General features: G+C 37.7%; 1 protein-coding gene and 1 long non-coding RNA gene across 8 annotated transcripts; one reads left to right on the forward strand and one right to left on the reverse strand.

The window, feature by feature from the left end:
* Positions 1 to 808: 808 nt before the first annotated feature.
* Positions 809 to 20,178, reverse strand: GORAB (golgin, RAB6 interacting). 5 transcript variants are annotated; one of them, XM_039221689.1, is made up of 5 exons: positions 20,037 to 20,178; positions 14,128 to 14,485; positions 11,891 to 11,992; positions 9,557 to 9,697; positions 809 to 2,656 (listed from the first exon to the last, which is right to left on the reverse strand). In XM_039221689.1, the coding sequence occupies exons 1-5, from the start codon at positions 20,095 to 20,097 to the stop codon at positions 2,200 to 2,202; spliced, it is 1,119 nt and encodes a 372-aa protein (XP_039077620.1). In that variant the 5' UTR covers positions 20,098 to 20,178; the 3' UTR covers positions 809 to 2,199. The 5 variants fall into 5 exon arrangements, with proteins under 5 accessions (XP_039077620.1, XP_039077621.1, XP_039077623.1 ...); XM_039221690.1 differs by having other exon boundaries at positions 14,128 to 14,531; positions 20,037 to 20,092; XM_039221692.1 differs by lacking the exon at positions 20,037 to 20,178 and adding an exon at positions 13,172 to 13,343 and having other exon boundaries at positions 14,124 to 14,178.
* A 290-nt stretch (positions 20,179 to 20,468) lies between these two features.
* LOC120223516 lies at positions 20,469 to 24,619 on the forward strand. 3 transcript variants are annotated; one of them, XR_005526322.1, is made up of 3 exons: positions 20,469 to 20,547; positions 22,844 to 23,027; positions 24,237 to 24,619. It is a non-coding gene; the product is annotated as an uncharacterized LOC120223516 (long non-coding RNA). The 3 variants fall into 3 exon arrangements; XR_005526320.1 differs by having other exon boundaries at positions 20,497 to 20,587; XR_005526321.1 differs by lacking the exon at positions 20,469 to 20,547 and adding an exon at positions 21,578 to 21,661.
* The last annotated feature ends 549 nt before the right edge of the window (positions 24,620 to 25,168 follow it).

Raw genomic sequence — 25,168 nt, forward strand, 5'->3', positions numbered from 1 at the left:
TGGAGCCAATGTTACAGAAACTCATTTACTGATGAACTGTCCTTAACAGAGGCTTAAATAAAAGCAGATGATTGTTTCTACCACATGGAGATACTGGGTGCGTGACTGCCATGTAACACTTAAGTATACATACTAAACTGTTGGAAACATTAAAAAAATTTTTTTTAATGTTTATTCATTTTTGAGAGACAGTGTGAGTGGGGGAGGGGCAGGGAGCGAGAGGGAGACACAGAATCTGAAGCAAGCTGCAGGCTCTGAGCCGTCAGCACAGAGCCCGACGCGGGGCTCTAACTCATGGCCTGCGAGGTCATGACCTGAGCTGAAGTCGGATGCTTAACTGACTGAGCCACCCAGGTGCCCTTAAACGTTTTTAAGAGTAAACAAATGACCACATCATGGATGTATCTGACTCATTTATTCCTTAAAAAATAAGAGTGTACTCCACAATAGCTAAAACATGGAAAGAACCTAAGTGTCCATCAACAGATGAATGGATCAAGATGTGGTTTATCTATACCATGGAATACTACACGGCAATGAGAAACAATGAAATCTGGCCATGGGTAGCAACATGGATGGACCTTGAGGGTGTTATGCTGAGCGAAATAAGTCAGGCAGAGAAGGACAAATATCATATGTTTGCACGTATAGGAGGATTAGGAGGAACTTGGAGGAACAAGGGGGAGAAGAAGGGCGGAAATGGTGGGGGAAAGGGAGAGAGGCAAACCATGAGAGACTCNTGAATGCTGACAAAAACTGAGGACTGATGGATGTGGGGGGGAGGGGGGGATGGGCATGGAGGAGGACACTTGTGGGGATGAGCACTGAGTGTTATGTGGAAACTAATTTGACAATAAACTATTTGTAAAAAAAAAAAAAAAAAAGAGTGTATTGGACAATGATGCTTTCAGTTTTTATGAATGTCATTCATAAATAAAAACATAACTACCTATGTAAATGCTTCTGTTCAGAGAAGTCAGTGCTGGAAAGCTATAATTTCAACACAAATTACATAATATAAAAACACACAGCTCATCCACATTGCTAGAATACACTAAAACTCATTTAAAATTTAAAATTAGGATGGCCCCAACTTTTTTGGCATTATTATACATACAATATTACGTTTGTCCTTATTCTTTTACAATAGTTTTTTTTCAAGACTTGAGTAGTATTTGTACTTTTTGGAATTTCTGGTAAATAAATCATAATTTATTGTGAAATTCACAGGTTTTGTGACAAAACAATAGTATTTATACATTCACATATAGCACAATATGGTGGTCAAGTATTAGTGAAGTGTTAGTAATTAACAGACTATTAAAATACTAAGAAAATCACCATTTAAACGATTTAAATGCTTTATGTCAGGATAATTTATAACCAACATATACAACACCTATTTACAGACAACTTTAGAAAGAAAATATATCAATTTTGCTGATAAAATAGATTTTCTCTATTATTTTCAACTCACTATAGAAATGTTTTCATTGTCTAAATTTAATCAATATGCTGATTAAAGACAATATATTAACAGTAAAATTACATATTCTAATGGTGTATTTGTCTGTGTGTGCGTGTAGCAACTAATCAAAACTCAGGTTGTAAGTTAAAGCCATTTAAAAGGTGAACTGAAGAATGTTACTGAAGCTGTCTGGTTCCTTTTGTAAACTGCAGCTTCCAACTTGGGTTTTGCAGCTCGCCTAAGATCCAATAGACAATTCAGTGTACTACTTCTGTTAGTTTTTTCTCCTTCTGTCCATTTCACATGTTAATTTTTGTGTCTTTATGGACTACATACACCAGGACTCTCATCATCAACACCTCTCCTAAGCAACATCACAGGAGTCTGATTAGGTGTTGAGGATCACTTTCCATCTCACTCCTCCAGATTTCCCTGGTGCAACACACTCTCAGTCGTGTAGTGTTTCTTCAGTCTGTTCAGGTGGCTTGTTTCCACCTGGTAGTAAGAGCGCACTGTGGGGAACTGGCCCTGGATCAAGGTGAACTGTGTGCCTATCTATCAAATTATCACAATGGGGGTTTAGAATGTCAAACGTGTTCTACTAAAACTAACCATGGATTCAAAGTTAACAGTATTTTAAAGATGCACTTATCAGAGCTCATGGCATAACCCACAACAGAAGTTTACTTTACTCAACACCGCACTAGCTGGAAGATACAAACACTGGCACTTCACGTGGTCAGGGCAGCTGAAATGTCCTTTACAATAATTTCAACTTCTTGACTTCGGTCTGCATTCAGAATGGGAAAGCTACTGGAATGTTCACACTGTTCGTCTACCTTTTGACAAGCGCCTTGGTCTTGATGATTTCTGTTCTCTTTGGCAAGCCCTAATGTCACACTCTCCCCGGAAGGCTGAAATGGCTGCTGCAGATGAACCATCTGTTTCCCTGCTTCAGCTTCTTGTTTGTGCAGCAATCTCTCCACCTCCACCTCAAGTTCCAGAGTCTCCTCATCAGCTTGTACATCCAGTTGTTGCATCAACTCCTCCAACTTCTTGGCCTTGCGGAGCTCATTCTGCTGTATGATTGTACAGAGGTGTTCAGTGAGCTGCTCTTTAATCTCAGTCTTGCGCTGCAGATCCAGCTTTGCTGTCACATATTCTGCTTCAGCCCTGTCAAAGCGCTTCCTGGAAGGACAGGTACAGAGATTGGGACATTGGTTTTCCACTAAAGAAGATATTCAAAGGAGGTTCTAGAAACAAGAATTAGGCCCCAGAACTGGGGGGAAAATATATTGAAGATATTTATAGTAATACTTTGTGAACACCTGTTCTACATGTTAGACAAACCAGGCTGCGGCTGCTAAAACTTCCAGCACATCCACACTTGGACTGTAAGCATCTTCTTTTGCACTCACGTCCTCTTTCTGAAGCAGCGCTTGGATGAAAGCAGGCTGAGGGGTTAACTCAGTGGTGAGCTAGCTCCAGTGGGGGAGAACCCTGATTGGCAGTGTTTGTCAATTTCTGTAGTACAAACACTACCTTCACCACAGCCAATTTCAGGCTATCAATGTGGCACTGCTGAATGCAGAACTGGGAAGAAATACACAACATCTGCTCTGGTGAACCAGTGCTACCTGGCTCCAGTACACAACTGGTTAAAATGTATGAGAGGCAAAAAAGTAAGAGAAGCAAAAAGCAGAAAATCTGCATCTCTTGATTAATGGGTTAGAAAAGGAAGAAATATTCTGGTGGAGAAGGATATGGACAGTGAGTCCAAGATGAACATAATAAATACTACTAGGTGAAGCAAGAAGCAAGCATCAAGTAAGAGCAGAGAAACTTCAGGACAAGCTTAGGAAGGGTTTCTCAGTCTTGGCACTACTGACAATTTGGACCATATCAGTTTTTGTTGTGGGGAGTTGTCCTGGACATTGTAAGATGCAAAGCAGAATCACTGGCTTTCTCCCACGAGCTGCTAGTAGCACCCACTACTTGTGATAGCCAAGAATGTTTCCAGATGTTACCAAATGTCTCCTAAGGGGCAAAAGTGCCCCCAGTTGAGAATCTCTGGGTTAAGTTGTTCTCTTTCCATTTTGCAACCACAGACTACTGTTAGACTTCGATTAGGGTATTTTACCTATTTATATAAATATAAACTCCACAGATACACAACGCCCATCTTAGAAGTAAGGTAATTCTGGGATGTGTGGGTGGCTCAGCCAGTTAGTGGATGACCTGACTTTTGATTTCAGCTCAGGTCACAGACTCATGGGTTTTGAGTTTGAGCCCCACATTGGGCTCTGTGCTGACACTGCAGAGCCTGCTTGGGATTCTCTCTCCCTCCCTCTCTTTCTGGCCCTCCCCTGCTCACGCTCTCTCAAAATAAACATTAAAAAAAAAACAAAAAACCAAGAAGGTAATTCTATTGGGGAAGTCACCCTGTGATCTCTCTTCTTTTGCATTAGGTTAATACAAAAAGAAAAATTATTATATTGGTTCACGGTCTTTGGCCTTTTCCATACAAGTTGTTTGGTTTGGTTTGGGCTGGTCAGGAAAAGAGACTGGCCCACATTTATCAATGAATTATTCACTTTAAAAGCCACTAATAGTGGTGAAAGCCATGCTGCCTTACCTGTTATGACTGCCTACATCAACTACTTTGAGTTGCAATAAAACAAAAACTAGTATATCTCTTAACACAAGATTCTCTGTCTTGAAAAGAAATATAATGAATAAAATGAAAGGCTTTGATTTTAGAACACCTAGGGTTCAAAACCTGCCTTTTCCATTTTATTATATATGTACCTGTTTTGGTCAAGGTCCTTTTTGGATGTAAAGAACACTCAAACTAGCTCAGGTGAAAAGTGGGTTTTATTGTAGGATACAGGAGGCAATCTCCCAGGCATGTCATCAGAATCAAAAGCTATTCTCTTTAATGCTTTGAAACCACAGAGTCTCTCATTCTGGCTTTCCAATCATACTTACAGCCCAATATGGCCACCAGCTGTGGCTCCACATCGAATTCACTCCAATTTCTCAGTGTTCCACTTCCAGGGGCGGACCTGGGTTGGCTTACCTTGGCTCGTTATCAGTTAAAAAAATTATTTTTTTGCATTTATTTATTTTTGAGAGACAGAGTGAGACAGTGTGTGAGTGGGGGAGGGGCAAAGAGAAGAGACATAGAATCTGAAGCAGGCTCCAGGCTCTGAGCTGTCAACACAGAGCCCGACCCGGGGCTCGAACCCACAAACCATGAGATCATGACCTGAGCTGAAGTCGGACACTCAACTAACTGAGCCACCCAGGAGTCCCCAGTTTAAAGAGCTCTTAGTGTCCACCCATGCCATGAAACCCTATTTAGCCTATGAATTAAATGTTCTGGAGTTAGTAGCTCATCTTTGTTTTAATCAGGTGTGCCCCAAGGTCAGCCCTGTGGCTGAGTACAAAACGCAGACAGGTTCATAAGGAAGAGGCTGAAGAATATGTGTGCAATGTCTGAAAATTCCACTATAGTGACCCTTGGCACCATCTTCAACCAAGTTTCGGCTTATTTGTAAAATGGTGATGATACTAATACTGCATAAGAGTGTTAAGGATTAAACAGTATAAATAGGGCAAACGTCTAGCCCGGAGACTACTAGGCACTCAAGAAATAAACTTCTTCAGAGCAACAGAATCAAAAAGCATTGTTCATGTATCACTATAAACATGTACTGTACCTAAAATTAAAATTATACAAAGTTCAAGGTCTTGGTGTTTATATTTGAAAATTTTTATTTCCATCATGTTTATATTTCATTTTTTTTACTGTCATATAGTAAATATTAGAATGAGAAAACTAGCTGTTTTTCAATTACCCTCTACGTTAAAAGAATTATTCTAAAGGAGCTCTGCCAGACATGTGAATTTCTGATTTCTATACTTTGTAACATATCCTATATAAGAACGTTCTTGCATCAAGCTTAAGAGCTCTGACAGCATTCTCTACAGGTATATGAATGCCTTGTCCCCTACCCTGACTCAAACCTCCTTTCTGTGGCCTGTGGTCTCCCTCAGCCAGCCAAAGTCAGTTAGTAAAGATTTACTGACTGGACTCATGAATGCTGAATTGAAATTAAAATTTGCAAATAGGTCCCTAGGTTTACATTGATCTTTCACCCTGGATAAATCACTGAAGATTTTGCATTTTGTTTATTTATTTAAAGTTCTTCTGGCTAGAAACATGCATATATATTCTTGTACAGAATGATTTATGATTAAAATATTGATTAATTTTACAAACTGCACTATGAGCCTGAGGGTCAGGTGGAGAATACCAATCAGAGTATGATGACATGTTTTGGAAGAGAACAACAAACGCATTATATAGAAGACAGTACGACACACTGAACTGGAAATGTAATCACAGAATTGTTTTGTTATTTTAAAGGAACACTGAGTGATTTAATGAATGTTACTTAAAGGATTCTAGACATTGTCTCTTGGTTGGGTATTCTGAAATTTTTTAAGAATTCAATCATTAACCCTCAGCATTCCATTAGGTTCCACTGATCTACTTTCAGTTTTCAGTTCCTTTTCTGAGCAGTTCTAACTATTTATAATGATCAACATATAAAAGTTTTTATCTTTTCTTAGCAGTCTTCCAGAGAACAAAGAGAAAATTTACTTATATTTTAAAGGACAGACGAAAACTACCTTTTGCAATTACTGTATGTGGCCATTGGACCCTCTTATAAATCTGAGATACATTATGGGGCGTTGAGATAGCTTTTTCCTGTATCTTGAAACATTTTGCCATTTTATCACTCTGGGCATTATTTCCTCATTACTCATCAATTATTCCCATTTATACAGAAAAAAGATTAATAAGAAAACAGAGACTGATGGAATGGCCGAAAGAATGATGCCACAGTGAAATAAATCATCACTGTTATAGTGAAATAAATTACTGTTTAGTTGTCTTACTGTGTTGTCCAAAGTATTATATCACCTTTCCTTTAACTTTTTTTTTTTTTAATGTTTATTTATTTTTGAGAGAGAAAGAAACAGACCGTAAGCAGGGGAGGGACAGAGAGAGAGCAGACAGAGATAGAATCTGAAGCAGGCTCCAGGCTCCAAGCTGTCAGTACAAAGTCAGACGTGGGGCTTGAACCACAAACTGTGAGATCATGACCAGACCCGAAGTTGGATGCCTCTACATCACTTTTTTAAAAAGTATAAAAAAAGACTAGAAACACTATATTTGTAATCTGTTCTCAGCTTTCACTGAACACAATTCAGAATTAATATTTTTTCATTTTCTGCCCACAGTAGAAAATAGAGAAAGTTGACAGCTGAAGATGCAGCTATTAGACAAACCAAAAGACAAACGTTGTGGTAGGCTAAAAAATGACCACCCAGACTTATTCACTTCCTGATCCTTAGAACCTGTGAATATTACCTTACACAGCAAAAGATGTGATTAAGTTAAAAATTTTGAAAAGAGTTCATTCTGAATTATCCAGTGGAACCCTAAATACAGTCACATGTGTCATTTTAAAAAAAGAGGCAGGCTGGGGCACCTAGGTGGCTCAGTTGGTTTAAGTCTCCAACTTTGGCTCAGGTCATTATCTCATAGTTTATGGGTTTGAACTCTGTGTTGGGCTCTGTTCCGATAGCTCAGAGTTTAGAGCCTGCTTTTTATCCTAGGTAAATTTTCTCAAATTCAGGATCAATGAATGAAAAATATACTAAGGACAAAAAGAAAAGGTTACTCTCAGAGAGTTAATAACTTCAACAGAGCAAACTTGATCGCACAATATTTTACAAGTACCTGAACCATCTAATATTGTGAAAGGATATAACCACATTCTTTCAACTTTTTATGTTTGGGGCCAAAAATTACTTGAAACAAGGAGGATTGCTATGCTAATATTCCTATTAAAACTTTTAATAAAGTTGTTTCCCATAATCATTATTTTTCCTTCTGTAAATTAGACATAAAAGTTTAAAACATTTATGTACACATGTGCAGATGTGTATGCACGTGTATATATTACATGTTAAGGAGAGGGTCTATTAAACACAGATTGCAAACAGTGCTCGTAGGTTTTCCTGGTATACTAGAGGTCAAAGAGATGCTCTACGCACAGCAACTCTATTTTACAAGCTGGTCTATGCAGCATACAGCATCCTTGTAGTAACAGATGTGAACAGTAGCAATAACTCTCAATTTGGCTCCTTCAAACTACTGGTCTTCTTAGAGGGATCTACCCTAACACTGATCTACAGAAGCCAGTTTTAAAGCAAATTCTGGCCTATTCTGTATCCAAAAACCTTCTGAGGACAAAGCACTGTACCAGGTACTCTAAAACTACAATAGTATTAAAAAAAAAAAAAGTCAAGGAAATCTCCCACAGAAACGGACTTCCCTGGAGACTGGCTACCAGTAGAAATCTAAATCACAATACTGTATCACCAATCTCTAATCTCTCAATAACCACAGATGTAAATTTAGAAAACGTGTTAATTTTATGTATGAACAAGGTATAATGCTGGTCCTAGTCACAACTTTATTTATGACTTACCTCAATAGTTTAGGTTTTTAAAAATAGCCTCACACATAAAATATGGATATTCACATACAACTATGTCAATAACAGTACCATGAGAAACGGCCATCTTTAGTTTGTTAAGAAATGTAAAAATTTATGTCAAATTTTTTTTACTGGGTAAAATAAAATTTGATTACACACATTTTATATTATGGGATGTTTTCTTTTTTAACCAGTAAACCCATATTCTTTGTGGTTCTCTGAAGGATAAAATTATGACATTTCTTATATAATGTTCAACAAACAAACATATCCTTCTCCAGCCTCCTCTAGGACAGAATTAAAACAATCGGATGATTTTCTGTTGAGGTATTTAGGATAAACTGAATTATTCACATGAAGGGCTACAAAAGCATAAGAATGTTCTTCTGGTAAACTTAAGTTACAGACTAAAATATGCTAAAAATCTAGGCTGAGTTTGATCTCAAAAAATTAATAGAAATAGGAACCTCCAGTTACCAGCTACTGATGGCATTAATTTAAGCAGTTAATTAATAAAGGCAACCCGTTAAGTCTGATAGCATGTGGTCAAACAACAATTACAAAAATCACAAGGACACCACAAATCTCTTTCTTAATAAACAGTGAACTGAAACCCACAATCAAGCATTTCCACTTTATTAAACTGTTCTATAAACATTCTGCTGCTGTGGTTTACCCTGGACTAAAGAGGCATTTGGATGGATTTCTAGTGTTACAGAGAAAGATGCAAAACCGAGTCATTAACACAGCATTCCCTTGTGAGAAAGATGAACTGGGATGATTAAAGCAACACGGGAAGGACTGAAAACCCTGAAATTGGACTTAATTTTTTGCCCTTTTATCTGCTTGCAAAATTCATGTAATTCTTTACATGTGTTCGTGCATTTTAAAAATACTCCAAGATGATTTTTTTCTCTAAAAAAATGCCAAGGGTTGAAACTAAGGAAGCACATGATAGCAAACTATTATAGACAAAACACAAACGAGAAGAAAAAAAAAAGAGGAAAAACTTCAAGCTTTCAAGACAGAGTGGTATTTTTTTTAAGATACTCATAGACGTTTTAAAAAAATAAGCTGGATCTTCTTTCCTTGATGAATATTGAAATAAGAACTAGGTTGATCTCTAAGGACCATCTCAGATCATCAAATTTTCTTAATGGAAAGAGTACAGACTTGGTGTTAAAATATCAGAATTAAAACAGCAGAACCTGGGGGCAAGTCATTAAGACTCGTCCCAAGCATTACACAGATGATTGATGGTTTAGTAAGAAAGACTAAAATGTATGTAAATAATGCAAGAAATGTGCTAACAGAAATAAGAACAGGAGTAGGGCAGGGCTAAGGAAGACTTCAGTAAGAGGAGGCACTGGGTTTAGTACAAAACAGGAATAAACAGCACCAAATGGGACTGGTATGAGGCTTAAGTTATGACATACACGAAAACTCCTGGCCCTGACAGCAACAAATACTTAGGAAATCTCCCTCCTGATTCAGAGTTCTCTCAACTCACTGAGCATATGAATATTCAAGGCTGGCTTGATCAATCCGGTTTCTGAGGATCCCAATGTCTGCTGACACCATGTCATCTAAAGCCTGCAATTCCTTTTGGATCCGCTTTAGTTTCAGGGTCTCTGCTTGAGTTCTTTTAGATCTGGAAAAATGAACAGAAAAATAAAAACATTTTAAAATCATGTATCCATAGGCAAAAGAAGAAAGCAGCCTACTGTATATACTATATGATTATAGTGTATGGTTTTTAATAATCAGAAATAACACAGATTGAAATATAACAAACACTGGTAAAATTTTGGTATGTCTCTAAGACTGCATTTGTGCTGTTTTCCCTTATTATTCCAAGTTTTCTATTAGCATATACTATTTTCATACACAGAGGAAACAGCAAGATTTTTCAAAATACTAACAGTTCACTTATGGGTCTATATTCATTCCATGAGGATGAGAATAAGCACTAAAAGAACGTGATCTATATTCTCTTTACATAGAACATCTAACAAAGCTTTCCAAATTTCCAGCCTTAAACTCTTGCTAAGCCCATTTTCATTCGTCCAACACTTAGTGGACAGAAAGAATGGACGCCTGCATTAAACACCATTTCTTTCTATGTCTGTTTGGTTTGAACCTTCTTAGGGCTCATTTCCCCAAACTTTTTTTGCTTTGATCCCTATGTTTGAGGCAATACCACAGGTCCTCAAAATTCTTTTTCTCCCCTTTCTTAAAAGCACATCCAAGCACAGTCCCCTCACCACCCCCAAACACATTACTACACCGAAGGGCAGAATACACAAATACAAAGGCCTTTAATCGGATTTCACTCCCTTCAGAATTTCCCACCCATTCTCAGAGGAGAATAAAACTCCCAGAGAAAACCACTATTTTGCAACTCATATTCTCCTGATTTTTACTCCATTATGCACTTCCTCTTGTTTTCTGCCCGCAAAATTAACGTATGATTCTTTTACTTCAAGGACTTCACTGTTGCATTTATCACAAATCTAATCATGTTGTGTTTTCTCACATTTTGGCCTATTATCAATACTTTGTTTTAAACCAAAAGTGCATCAAGAACAAGTGCTGAGCCTAAAAATCGTGTAAAATACAGTGAACAGTCTCCCCAAACACTTCTAAACTGAAGACTACGGAAGTGATTTTCAAAAATCACTTTATACTTTGAATAATCATGTTTTTTTCTTGAAACGTAAGTTCAGTAAGTTGCACATTTCTTGTTTCATGCAAATCAAGAGAGACTAGCTGGAGGGGAAAAAAAAAGTTCAAATACATATGTCCTTTTGACAGATAAAATTCTCAATTACTCTTCTACGTACCTGCCTTTCTCCCTATCCTGTCCCTTCCCCTCCCCAACACACTGGGCAGTGTCAATACATAATTTTGTCAGGCTCTTCTGGAGATAAAAAAAGAAAATGCCAAGAATACATGCTTGCATTTAATTCTCACTATTCTCAGTCATTGCTTCGCTGACCTAAGCTTGGGTTCCTAAGGTGACAACACACTGGAAACTACAACCTAAAAGGACAGAAAGAGTGGGTGAGGGGTGGAAAGTGGCTCAAACAGGCACGTTGCTGCTGGAGGCTAGCATGATGCAGTGAAGGAAAAGGAACTGCCAACAAACTGACACCAGCAGCGGACAGAAAAATAGAACCGCACACAGTATGGCAGAGTGCTCACAACGGTGACCCTGAGTCATCAATGAAAAGTTAAATTATACTGTGTATCAGTGGGGGCAGGGTAAATTATTTAAGAAAAATGTCCACAGAAAACACAAATTAAAAGTTCTGGGAGTGAAAGTCACTTATGTGGAATAATCTTATTCTTCTACATGTCACATGATTAAGGCCTCCCACGTCAAAACTAAAACCTGCATTTGCTGTTGATACACTTATACTGATGGCTATTCACCACTCCCTTAGAACATGTAAATGGTTAAAAGTGAAAACACTGATGCTGATTCTGAAGTTTTACCTGCACCTGTATTCACAAATTTGCTATAGTCTACACTTACAAAGTCCTCCTTAATGAATTAACATTGGGATTTCTGTATCATTTATAAAGCAGAATTTGTTTAGTGAGCCTTAAAAGTCATGTTGTAGAGGGGCGTGTGGCTGGCTCCATCAGTAGAGCATATGACTCTTGATCTCCGGGTTGTGAGTTCAAGCACATTGTGCGGAGAACCTACTTTAAAAAAAATTTAAAAAGAATACTACAGAGAAAATGTCACCTTATCAGAACAGACAAGGGAAAATAAACATAAAATGTGACAGAACTTATTGCAGGTTACAAACAACCTCTCCTAGTTCAGGTGCCTCACCTTTCTGCAATAGCTTTAGCCAAAAGAGCTTTCTTACGTTTATTTTTCTCTTCCATTAGCCGTTGTTCTTGTTGGAGGACTTCCCAACGAGATTTTTCTTGCCTAGGGAGTAAAGAGTATAAAAATGAGTTTCTGAAACCCCATGCCACACCTTTCCAGTCTCAAGCCCCTATGTATAAAATGTAATCAACCAGATTATATATATTTTCCTTCAAAAGTCCTCTTAAAAGGAACCCATCTGTAGCCCATTATTTTGTTCTAATTGGAACAAAGATTATCATTTGCAGTCAAGAAGGCTTACATAAATTGGCCCTTTGAAATTCATTATATGTATATAATCTAGGAAGCCACAAACTGGAAGCCAGAGTACTGTGGCATTTCTTAGGAGTATAAAAAGAGTTGTGTAAGTTAATTATGTATTATATGCAAAATGGAAAACAAAATAAATTGGTATGTAGCTAATGTCATATCTTTTAGAGTTTTCTATAATGAAAGTCTCTACCATTTAACACCCTTAAGACAATAACCAAAGTTTATTTCACTCACTTTTTAAAAAATTTACTCCTTTCCATTCTGAAACATTTTTAAACAGAGTGAAACATGAGCTAAGACTTGAATGCTAGACTCTAATTTGTCCAATTCTGAAAGAAGTATATCAAAATTACCATAAATTTAAGAGCTTGATGTCAACTCAAAGTAATGACAAAGCTATTTATTACTACTGTCGTCATTTCTTATGGCCATTGTGTCAAAAATCTCTATTCCCAGACCTAGTAACCACTTCCAAATTTATCATTTTCTTTCCCTTCCTAGAGTCTCCACCTGGGTGCAGGCACTGGCCCTCTCTCATTTTGACTATTGCAGGCACCTTCTCACCAGATACCTTAGTTCCAGCCCAGCCAGCACCCTCCTCAAATGGGCCGCAATCCTGACACATGGGTTTTCTCTAACCATCGTTGTGATCAGGGCATCTCTCCTCCAGAGGCCTGGGTGATATGCTACTAATTGGGAACTCGCTAGGCAGGAATCCTCAGCTTCCACATCCTTCTTCATTTCCCTAATTCTCTGCCTTCACTTTTGCCTCTTCCAGAGAAGGGAGATGTCATCTCTGAGCATTCTCTAGAATACAGCTTTCCTTTCCCCTTCTTGTAACCTCCGAATTTCTCCTTTTCAATGACAGTTTCTGATATTACAGGTCTATGAAAATTTTCCCAAGTATCTAAAAAAAATTATTTTCCCAACAACATTCAATCTAAATTATCCAACTCAATTTAAACCCACCTTCCCTGCTATTTCAGGCCTTTGCTGGGGAACTACACTTAAAGACATTTAAATATATGCACTTGTTCAATGTTGTTCTCATAATTTACGTGGCTTTAGATCTCCTGTAAAAATGATTTCTTGGTTGTAAACCTCTGGTGGGCAGGAAATACTTTAAACTCATAGACAGAACCTGGATCAGAGAAATCATAAGACACATCAAAATAGAAAGACTCAGAAAATGGAAAACAGAAACAAATGCCAAACTGATAATAAATCAAGAGGAAACAAATATGAGTGGATATCAAAACAAAAGCTATAGGATAAAAATTCCGAGAATTCATAAGTCATACACAGAATGGCAATTTCCATAAAGCTGTTACTAAATTCTGGAAGTGGTTTCTAATATAAGCACATTAAATAAATAATAAAAAGAAATCTAATGATGTAGCTGAATTGTTTTATCAGTCCTCTCAATTTCCGACACAGTTTTCTTTGACCATCCCTTCACATTTCTTCATAAACACCCTTCTCCGGGTCAGTGGAGACGGAGTGAAGTTGAAGAACGGGTCTGGTCTAGGGGGAGGGGGAGCACTATGCATGTAAGAACTGCTTCTCATGAGGGTAAAGGGCAGACGCTTTGGATCCAGAAAGACTTGTATGTGAACCTCAACCTTGCCATTTATTAGCTATGTGTTTGCTTTGGGAATAAAGCATCTTTTCTGAGTCCATGAGACCTCACCTGTCAAGTGACAATAATGAACATGTATTGAAAGACTACATGGCATAAAACATAAAATACCCAGCATTGACTGGCTTACAACATATTTAGGTGGTAGCTATTCTTCAATCATTTACTCATTATGCTTCTAGGTTAGAATAGAAAAGAGAAAACGTTAAAACTGTATTTCTTCAAAGCCCTGTGGAGGAAAAAAAATAAAATGGAAAAAATCTCAGGGATATATAGACTTACTAACAATTCCATTTTCTTTTTTTCCATTTTGCAATCTGGCTTTGGAGGTAGAACTTCAGTGTTTTTGTGACTATCATGGGAATTCTCAAGTCCCGGTTCCGTTGGCTGACTTTCAGTGCCCTGTGGTTTTCCATCACCAACAGGAGAAGTGACTGTAAGAGGACTAGGAGGAACAGGGGAAGAAGAATGTGGGTTTGGAGCATTAAATCTTGGTTTTGGTGTAGAAAGCAGCTGCTCTGGAGGTACTGAGCTTGATCCATCTTGAAGCCCAAGTTTTTGGCTTTGCTCTTGAAGGGCTTTTTCTCGCTGAAGTTGTTGTCGACTTTTCTTCACAGGGAGACGCCGCTGTGGTTCAAATGTATCTATGTGAATAAGAGAATTCTTATTCATCTGTCTGTTGAGTTAAACCTCAGAATAAAAAAGAAGGTTTCTTTTTCAGCTTAAATTGATAATTGACTACACAATTAACTAATCTGACCAAACAAGGCAGACAAGTGAATTCTTTAACAGGTCTTAAATTTGACTTATGATTCTATCTGGTCTCCCAAAATAAAATGGTGGGTTGCGTTTACAAATGGGCTGCACCTTTCTTAAGTAAGTAACAGCAGATCTCAGGCCAATTTGATACATAGGTAGATGTTATACATCAAGTATAACCAAATGAAGTCTCTTATTTCTAAGAATGCTAGTTTACCCTCAAATGTTAACCTTCATCTTCCAGAGCAGTGCAAGGTTGTCTTCTCCAAAGTTAGCTAGCCATTAGTCAATATAGGCAAATTAATTTTAACAGCAGCCTGAACAAACCTATAGAGGAAGATAAAATTGGGAGAAAATTTTTTTAAAAAAAAGACATAATACCCCTATTATACTTTTTGGTTTGTCCAACCAGTGTTAACCTTGTAAGGTAGAGTCCTGGAGAATTTGACTCACAGTCTTATTATATTTAAGAAGATCTGTAAATGGAATTGTTTATAAAATGCCTGGGAAGTGAAATTGTGGTAAGTTCTTATAAATTAAATTAAATAGAGCTTTTAAAATTCTGCATATTGACCCATGAAGCAACACAAACCTATTATTTAAATCTCCCAAAGGAAAGTTAAAAGCTCTGGAGTCACAGTTCCGGCACAGCTTTCGTCCAGCTCAATAATCGTAGACAAGTCAATTAACTGTCCAATAACTCAGTTTCTTCAAATGTCAAATGGGTTGAATATTTACCTGCTCTACCTAATTCATGGAGTTGGTGTAAGAATTAAATGATATGGGTAAAGAAAATATTTTAAAACATAGATGTACCATCAAAAGTAAAATGTTATTGCTGTTGACTTGAGCCAGGAACACAAAGTAGCCTCCTCTATCTTGAGACAGGAACTTATTCTTGACTACTGAACTTTATGTACACCATAAGAAAATGCCACTGAGCTTACTTCCCAGTTACACTCACTAGCTGAAGTGTTAATAGTTCCTATGAAATCCAGTACTGCTGCTTCCATTCTATTTTGCATTTCATAGAACTTGCACTGGAGATTAAAAATGCTACAATAAAATAATAAACCAAACAATGAACAAGTCAGGCCTGAAACAATAAAAACAAAACAACAACAAAAAAACTCCTGAAACTAATATAGCAAGGTTGCAGAATCCAAGATTAATATACAAAAGTCAACTGCTGTCCTATGTACCAGCAATGAACAAATGGAGTTTAAAATTAAAAACATGATACTATTTGCATTAGCACTAAAAAAACAATAAGTAATACTTAGGAATGAATCTAAGAAAGTAAGTATAAGATCTACAAAGAAAACTACAAACTGTGATATGAAATTAAAAAATTAAATAAATGGAGAGATAATAAAAATATTCTTTTCCATATTCATGAAAAGAAGATCCAATATGGCCTTATTTGGGGAATACTGACACAATGATTCTCAAGCTGACTGGAGAGGCAAAAGACTCAGAATAGCTAACACAACATTAAAGCACAAAACTGGAGAACTGGTATTACTTGACTTCAAGACTTACTTACTATGAAGCTACAGTAATCAATACAGTGGGCATTAGCAAAAGACTAGATAAATAGAACAGTGGAACAGAATAGAGACCATAGGAATATCATAAAGCTTTGAAATAGTGTGGTATTGGTGCAGTAATAGACAAACTGACCAACGGAACAGAACAGAGAACCCAGATATAGGTTCGTACATGTATGAAGCACTGGTATGTGACTGAGAGAGCATGGCCTAGCAATAGCAAAAGGTGGAATCATTCAATAAATGGACTTGACAAAAACCCAGCTATATGGAAAAGATAAAATCAGATCCATACCTCACACCATATAAAAACAAACAAAACATTCTCCAAATGGATTAAGGATTTAAATGTCAAATCAATATTTTTAAACTCTTATTAGAAACACATTTCTTTATACAGTGTTTTGAAATCTGTTATATCTTATATAATAAAAATGATTCTTAAAAACTCTTAATTGAATATAAGGACTAATGTCTTATGGAAGGGTACTACCACCTCATGGTAGGGTACTAAATTAAGAGACAGAAAATGTGTACAAATCTGACCATATTAAAATTAAATACTTTGTTCACCAAAAGATTAAAGTTAAAAGACAAGTTACAAGCTGGGAGAAGATATTCATCGGAGAACATATTCATAATATACCTGGCAAAAAACTAGTATCAAGAATAAAGAACTCATTAATATTTTCTTTAGACATTGACAGCATTGTAGCTGCATTGTTTTTTTATTTCCAATTTTTATTATGAAATAAATCATACATCAATACATGTATTTGTTACTGACACACATCCAACCTGTATGGATTATAAAAAAATAGTAACATTTAAAGAAATAAAACATGACTCAGGGTGCCTGGGTGGCTCAGTGTTAAGTGTCCAACTTTGGTTCAGATCACGATCTCACAGTTTGTGCTTTAGAGCCCCATGTCAGGCTCTGTGCTGACAGCTCAGAGCCTGGAGCCTGCTTTGGATTCTGTGTCTACCTCTCTCTCTGCCCCTCCCCTGCTCATGCTCTGTCTCTGTCTCTCAATAATAAATAAATGTTAAAAAAATAAAATAAAATAAAACATAACTATAGTAGACATAACTGCTATTTCTATCCTCTCCTCTGGAACACCAAGATAATTGTATTTATTGCCCTCCAAATTGTATTGCTTGCTTTTATTAAATGAAATGTAAGTATGAGTGACACCTATTGTTTACTGATGGAAACATTTAATTGCCAATGCTCAATTCTTAACTTTTTTCTCCTCATGCCATGGTGAACTCCTATATGACAGCATGAAAACACAACGAGAAGTGACTATGTGGAAAAGAGTCACCTGCCAGTCTATGTCAGATATGAAGCTATAATAAAAAATAAATGTTATTATTTTAAATAATTGATATTTTAGGGCTATCTGTTAACTGTAGTGTAACTTGTCTCAACTTGATTTCATTATTACCAATACTTTTAAAGTTTCCTATGTATCTACCCCTTCCTGATTATATCTCCCCTTCTAGTACTGTGTATTTTGATTTCCTGTATTCCGCAAATATACCTGCTTTGTATGATTATGACCTTCTACAAGTGGTACCAGGTTGTATGTATGCTTCTGCAACTTGCTCTTTTCAAACATTATATTTCTGAAATTTATACATGTTCATGTATGTGGGTATTCCCACTAGCTATATAATGGCCTACTGAATGCTTGTATCACAATTTATTCATCCACTTTAATTAATGACCACTTGGTTTGTTCCCAGCTTTTCAGTATTATAAATAAGAATGCAAAGAACATTCTTAATTTTTCCCAATGTTCTAGAGAAACATGGGGTTTCTCTAGAGTACTGTCATCCTTATTTTTACTGGCAACCAACTCTATCTTCATGGATTAATTCCACTTTTGGAGAACAACTGGAAGAAGTCTTAAAAATGAAAAATCCAGCTCTTCTACTTTTACAAATGAGAAATCCAAGACAGAAAGATTTACAAGCAGAGCTAGGAGATCTATATGTCAATCACTATCTTTGGCTATGAGAGTACAAAGATGCTAAGATGTTTTCTCTTACTCATGGTGGTCATAGACTAGCGGTTGGGGTCTATGCTCTAACATCTCACCATGAAATGATAGGCCTTGAAGCTAAGGTCTTTCCAGCCCCTCTCCATCCTAAATTGCAAAGATATTTAGAAATGTACATAATGTATCTACTGTTACAATTTAGTCTATATTAAGTCTTTTTTCCCTTGGCAAACTCAGGTCTAGTCACACAAAATATCTGTGAAATCTTCCCAAGCTCTACCCAACCCCCAGCACAGCCAGGTTCCTACTAGCTCTGTTAACAAGCTCTTGTAAATTATCTATTATCACATTCTATTATAGCTTGTCTCCTCAGTAGGCTATCAGTTCTCTGAAGGCAAGGATGATGACTTGTTCATTTTAGTATGTATAATACAGAAGCTGATACCTCTAACTTTGGGTCAGACTAGAAACAGGTATCCTTTTTTTTTTTTTTTAATTTTTAATGTTTTATTTATTTCTAGGAGAGAGAGACAGCATGAGCAGGGGAGGGTCAGAGAGAGAGGGAGTCACAGACTGAAACAGGCTCCAGGCTCTGAGCTGGCAGTCAGCACAGAGCCCGAAGCGGGGCTCGAACCCACGAACCGCGAGATCATGACCCAAGCGAAAGTCAGACGCTTAACCGACTAAGCCACCCAGGCGCCCCTAGAAACAGGTATCCTTGTACTCTGTACATACAAACATGGGAATGGATGTTCAAAACAAGGAGCAAAAAAGACCCTGAGAATATGAAGCTTGATAGTCAATTACACACTGCAGTATAACTTTTATGACATAGTTTTTAACGACCTCTAGACCAGTCAAAACTTCCTCCATCTATATAATCTACCTTGGCCCTATATTTCTACTTTACTTCCTTTTCCACTTGTTAGCCATATTTTTACATCTATGCTAAAGATGCAGACTTCCCTGAACAACATCCAATTTGATCACAAACTCTAATAAAAAGCATGCCAGGGCTTACTGAATTTTCTCCCAAAGTATATAAATTATGGTGCTAAGAGGGATGCAAACTCACAGAAGTAGTGCGCACTACCAGACTCACCATGCAGAATTTCATGACATTACATTTCAACTACAATCATAGTTTATATCACCAAGCGTTTCTCACCAATCTTTGGTTAAGTACACTTAACTCCTTATTAAGAGAAAACAAAATAGTAACAAGTCCATCCAATAATTACTCTACAAAGCCAGCGGGAGAAGCACATTTTAGCTTACAATAGCCAATAGGTATAATTTCACATCTAACCTTTCAAAAAGTCTTAAGTTTTCTGACTCTCAACAGTTCGAAAGAATTGCAAAAGTCATCTGGCAACCAGAAGTGAAAGCAAGACTCCAGATGCATTATGAAAACCATCGTCTTTTTGCGCCTATTCAGATCCCTGTGCTCCCTCGTTCCCAACCACTGTCAACTTTTATACATTCATCACAATTGGAATATGGTGTGCCCCTCCCCCTTCTTGTACCCCAACCCCAACCCTCTAGCCATTGACTTAGGCAGCAATCTTCCCACAAGAGACGCCGAGGCTGTAGGCTCACTTCCTCTCCCAAGTCCCGTACCCTTCACAGGACAAACTCAAATCCCTGAAATGGATTCCTGAACTTTCTTTCTAAAAGATCCCAGTCCCGTGGACCCGCCCCTCACGCCGTGGCTCCCAATACTTCCACTTCTGGAATCCCACAATCCCCTCCTTCCATAAGAGCTCCTTCCCCAAACACCAACACTTACCCTCTTTCCCGCCCCCTTCCCCCTCGAAAGCTGCAGTCCCACCCCCCTCAAGAGACCCAAAGATTAAACCTCTGCAGGCACGTCCCGTTACCTTTAGTCTGCTTTAGTCGCCTCAGCTCCTCCTCAGAGAAGCCGGCCCAATCCCGAGCCATCCGCCTCGGCTGCCAGCGCCCCCAAAGCGCCCACACCTCAGAGCCCCGACTGCCAACGCGACGATCCAGTCACATCCGGGTTCTTCCCGGCCGCGGCCGGCCGACCAATCAGCGCGTCAAGCTCTGGATACAAGGCCCCCGTCGCTCGCTGCGGGGTCCTGTCCCTTGGAGCTGCCCCCAGCAGTGCCGTACAAACGGTCTGGAGACATCTCGGCCGCTCAGACATTCATGTCTTCTGACCTGAGTCCGCTTTCTCTCCCTGTCTCCTGTTCTCGTTGGTTAATCGCTTCAAGAGATAAGGGGGGAACTGGCGATGGGGATAAGGGTGGAGATAAACAGGCAGTTAGGAAGTGGCTACAAGTCGGTGGCGGGTCAGGGCCGACGCGCCAGCTTCTGGGGCCCTTTGGGAAGACACTGCGGCGGAGCTTTCTACCCGCAGGGTCTGGCCCGGTGGGATTTGGAGCTCGCTGGGGTCTTTTCAAAACTCCTGGTATCGTCCTGCGAATTGACTCAAGAGAATGTTCGGATTTAGACTTATAATTGTGAAGAAACATTTTAGAAGGCCGGGGTATAGCAATGGGGAGGGAACAGACACATTTAGCAGGATTTCTCTGCATAGCTGTCTCCCAAATAACTATTGAACGTGGGTTGTTTCCCTGATGTTTTATGAACGGTTCTCGAAGATCTGTAACGTTTCTAAGGGATGCCTAAATCTCTCCACTTAAAAGTGATCCGTTATCAGTTTTAAGTTCAGAGAAGACAAAGTAAAAACAACGTTGGTGCTGGGGCGTGGAGAAACACTAGGCTTTTCCCTCTTGAAGTCCTAATTTCATTGCTCTGGTTCTACCTTAAACACTTCTCTGGGCGTCTGTTTTCTCATTTTAAGCAAGATTTCAAACGTGAAGAAGGACGACTTAAGAGATCAATTATTCCATTATTTATGTGTCTCCTCACTAAAAATGCATTTTAAAAAAGCATTATTTTAGCATACATTTTAAAGTCCCGAGTGTGACTTAGTTTTAGTGTACCAGTGGTTTTAAACAAATGAAGTAGACAAAATAAAATACAATACCAAGGAAAGAGTTGAAGTCAGTATTTCAGGTTTAGGTAGGTAGTTAGAAAGTGAAGGATATTAGGAATTCCTCTCGTAACTTTTGAACTTTTAAACTTAAAAATGATTTCTGAAATTTAAGAATGCACAAACTCTTGGTTTTAAATGTGAACTCATTTTTCCTAACACTTAAAAATTAAAGTGCCATTCAAAAAGATTGGCGAAAAAGATCATCAAGTTTTGAGACATAGACTAAATGCTGGAAAGGTACAGATGTTCTAGCAGGAGGGGATCAGTAGCAATGGTAATTAATTCAGTTTCCCATTTACAAGCATCAGCCATGTAGTTTCATCTAATAAAAACGAAGAACGTTGTAGGCCCCTGTTAAATTTTATATATAAACTTTTTTTTTTTAAACTCAGGGTGAATTTGAAGAATTCTCAATAACCTTAACAGAGATGGAAATTACGGTAGTTCAAGAGGTTTGTGTAAGCACTGAATAAGAACCAAAATGTGAGTGAGATTATAGTAAAAAATCAGGTCTCTATAAAATTACAATTTCCAGTTTGCAAGGTTCTAACTCTTGTTTGTTGTTTCTGTTGACTTTCCCTCGTGGTGACCGTTTTTTTCAAATGTTATGTAATATTTTATTGGGAGCTTAGCGTCAACGCTTTTTGTTTTGTGAAAGTACTCTGTATCTTGGACTGAGAGACTAACTTTGCAGATAGATTTTGCTGGTGCTAGAACTTTGAGTTCCTCTAAGTCAAATTTAAAGTAATTTTTTCAACTTGTGGTATAAATTTGGATCTCTCCCCAGTGTATGATCCAGGGGTCAGGTATTAGTTTTTTGTAGGAGCCCTTAAAATATGTATGTATATATTCTGTATTGTAACTATATGTGTAGTTTAACAGCAGGCTTCCCACTGCTTTTATAGAGCAGTAGGCTGAGTTTTTTCTAATCCTTTGTTATCACACGGATCATCCTTTCCAGGCTCTGAATTTTATTTCAGTGAACTTGTCTTCAAATGGGTATAGGAATCCCAATACCTAGCACTTATACTCAAGTAGAGTCCCTATTGGGTTTGCTTTAGACATCTTTTTGCTTTCTTTTAAGTTCTAGGCTATATATATATTTTTTGAATAAAAACGTGTTACTCATCAGTTATATTTGTTTATGGCAAAAGGAAGCCGTCTGTGATAACCTAGACTATTATATTCCCTCCAATTGATTCTCTTAACAGAACAACTAGAGATGATCTTATAAAAAATGAAAATCTAATGTGTGTGCCTGGTTAACACTATAAAATGGCTTCTTGTTGCACTTTGAATAAAATACCAGTTCCTACATAAGCCTGCACGATATGACACCCATCTGCCTCTTTTCAGTGACCGTTAGGTTTATCCTTCCCTTTATTCCACAGTCTATATACTCCAGCCAAATTGACTTTCTTTAGAGGTTTGGACTATGCTAGGCTTTCCCCCAAATCCCTACTGTTCTACCCAGGGCCTTTCCAAAGGCTGTTCCATTTGGCCATAATAATCTTTCCCTTGTCTGGTTTTGACTTGGATGTCCACTTAGACATTCAATGACCTTCCTATTCCTATGGTCTTTATTACTTTAATAGCACTAATTACAACTTTTAAGTAATTTGCAATTGTTTTTTTACTCGTTTATTTTCTATTTTCCACTATTAGGTAACAGCTCCATAAGACGAGAGGATGCATCTTCTGTTCACCAAGGGTGTAACAGGATGTTTGATGCCTACTGAGACTTTAAATAAATGCTGAAAGACTAAACCTTCCCAAGTTAAATATTGAGATTAAACATCCCCATATTTCATGTATTCTGAGATTCCTTTCTAGTATGGATTTCTTGATGGTGAGTAACATTAACCCCGTTTATTACTTACTGCTTAGTTGCACCTATAGACTCATTGGTTAGTAAATAAAAAACTAAAAATAGATTGAGAAGAATCAATATGCCCTTTTATTTTTTAATAAAGCCTTAAAATAGTATTTCAACACTATTCTGCAGTTTTCAGTAAATGGATCTTGCACATCTTCTGTCAGATTTATCTCCAAGTAGTTAATAGCATGCTATTGTAAATAGCACTTTTAAATAGATATTCAATTTTGTGTGCATGTGTGTCTACTATATAGAAATAAAATTGAGTTATGTTTGTTGATCAGTCATGATAAACACACTTATTAGTTATAGCAGCTGTTTTTAAAGGTAGATTTCTTTGAATTTTCTACATGGATGATCATGTCTGCAAATCACAATTTTATTTCTTCCTTTCCAGTCTGTGTGCCACTTATTTTCTTGTTGTATTGCACTGGCCAAGACCCACCAATATATTGTTGAATGGAAGGAGTGAGATTGGATACGCTGTTTTGTTTCTGATCTTAGAGGAAAAGCATATAATTTTTAGCTATTAAATACTGTGTTACCTTTAGGTTTTTTGGTAGATGCCTTTTATCATGCTGATGAAATTCCTTTCTAGTCCTAGTTTCCTGAGACCTTTTATCAGATATCGATAATGGATTTTCTTACATGCTTTTTCTGGGTCTGTTGAAGTGATAATAGGATTTTTCTTTTTTAGATTGTTAATACGGTAAGTTGCATTGATTCTCCTGTGTTACACAGACCTGTTGCATCCTGAGATAAACTTTACTTGGATATAATATATTATGCTTTTTGTATATTCTTGAATTTGATTGGCTAAAATTTTGTTTAGAAGTTTTGCATATGTTCATGAAGGATACTAGTCTATAATTGTTTTGTGTGGTGTCTGCCTTCTTTAGGGATCAGATTGATGTTCTCACCAAATGAGAAATATTTCTTTTAAATTTTCTGGAAGACTTAAATAGCTTTGATATAATTCTACTTGGTAGAATTTACCAGTGAAGCCATCTGAAATATCATTTGTGGTAAACTTTTTAACCACAAATTCAATTTCTTTGATAAAGTGGATGTTCAGACTATTCTTGAGTGACTTTTCATAGTTTTTCTTTCAAGATACTTGTTTCATCTTTGTTGTTGACTGTATTGGCATAAAATTGTTCATAATATTTTCTTATTTTGCAGTAAAGGGTTCATTTAGAGGGTTTGTGATGCTCAAACCCTGCACGTTCCAAACAAAGGACTGGCCTTTGACTGGCTCCGTGGAGAAAACTTCTAAACCCTTGGAATATCCTGCGGGATAAAATTGTCTTTCTATACCCAGGGCCTTTGTGCTCATGTCACTTTTGCTAACAATGTGATTTATGGTGAATGCCTGTTTTTGTTAATCTGAATTCCTAGCCCATGCTTTATCAGTTTGATCTCTGGAGGGACTGGAGACTGGGTAGCTAAGGTCAGTCCTGTGGGTGTTCCATGCCTGCATGACTGATCCAAGAAGAACCCTAGACAATAAGGTTTAGACGAGAGTCCCTTGTTTAACGACTAGGTAGTGATATCACTTCTCTAATCCTAATATTGGTAATTTGTATCTTGTGTGTGTTTCTCTCTCTCTCTCTTTTTTTTTTTTTTTTATCACTGTCCTTAGAGGCTTATCAATTATGTTTTTTTTTTTAGTTTTTATTTATTTTTTTAAAACGTTTATCTATTTTTTTGAGAGAGAGAGACAGAGCATGAGTTGGGGAGGGACAGAGAGAGTAGGAGACACAGAATCTCAAGTAGGTTCCAGGCTCTGAGCAGCCAGCACAGAGCCGGATGCGGGGCTTGAACTCATGAACCATGAGATCATGACCTGAGCTGAAGTCAGACGCTTAACCAACTGAGCCACCCAGGTGCCCCAATTTTTTCTTTAATTTTAAAAAAATGTTTATTTTTGAGGGAGGGAGGGAGGGAGGATGAGCAGGGGAGGGGCAGAGAGAGAGGAAGACACAGAATCAAAGCAGGCTCCAGGCTCTGAGCTGTCAGCACAGAGCCTGACAAGGGGCTTGAACTCATGAACCTCGAGAGCCATAAGCCAAAGTCAGTGTTTAGCCAACTGAGCCAACCAGGTGCCCTACAAT

The sequence above is a fragment of the Hyaena hyaena genome, unplaced genomic scaffold (genome assembly GCF_003009895.1).
Source record: "Hyaena hyaena isolate Hyena2069 unplaced genomic scaffold, ASM300989v1 scaffold_1006, whole genome shotgun sequence".
NCBI classification, from domain to species: domain Eukaryota; kingdom Metazoa; phylum Chordata; class Mammalia; order Carnivora; family Hyaenidae; genus Hyaena; species Hyaena hyaena.

Excerpts from the sequence above, each read along its gene's own strand:
- GORAB (XM_039221689.1), bottom strand. The coding sequence starts at position 20,097 with ATGGCTCGGGATTGGGCCGGCTTCTCTGAGGAGGAGCTGAGGCGACTA. Across the intron at positions 14,486-20,036 it reads GCGACTAAAGCAGACTAAAG|ATACATTTGAACCACAGCGG; the intron begins GTAACGGGACGT and ends TTATTCACATAG. Across the intron at positions 11,993-14,127 it reads GAAAAAAAGAAAATGGAATT|GCAAGAAAAATCTCGTTGGG; the intron begins GTTAGTAAGTCT and ends TTTACTCCCTAG.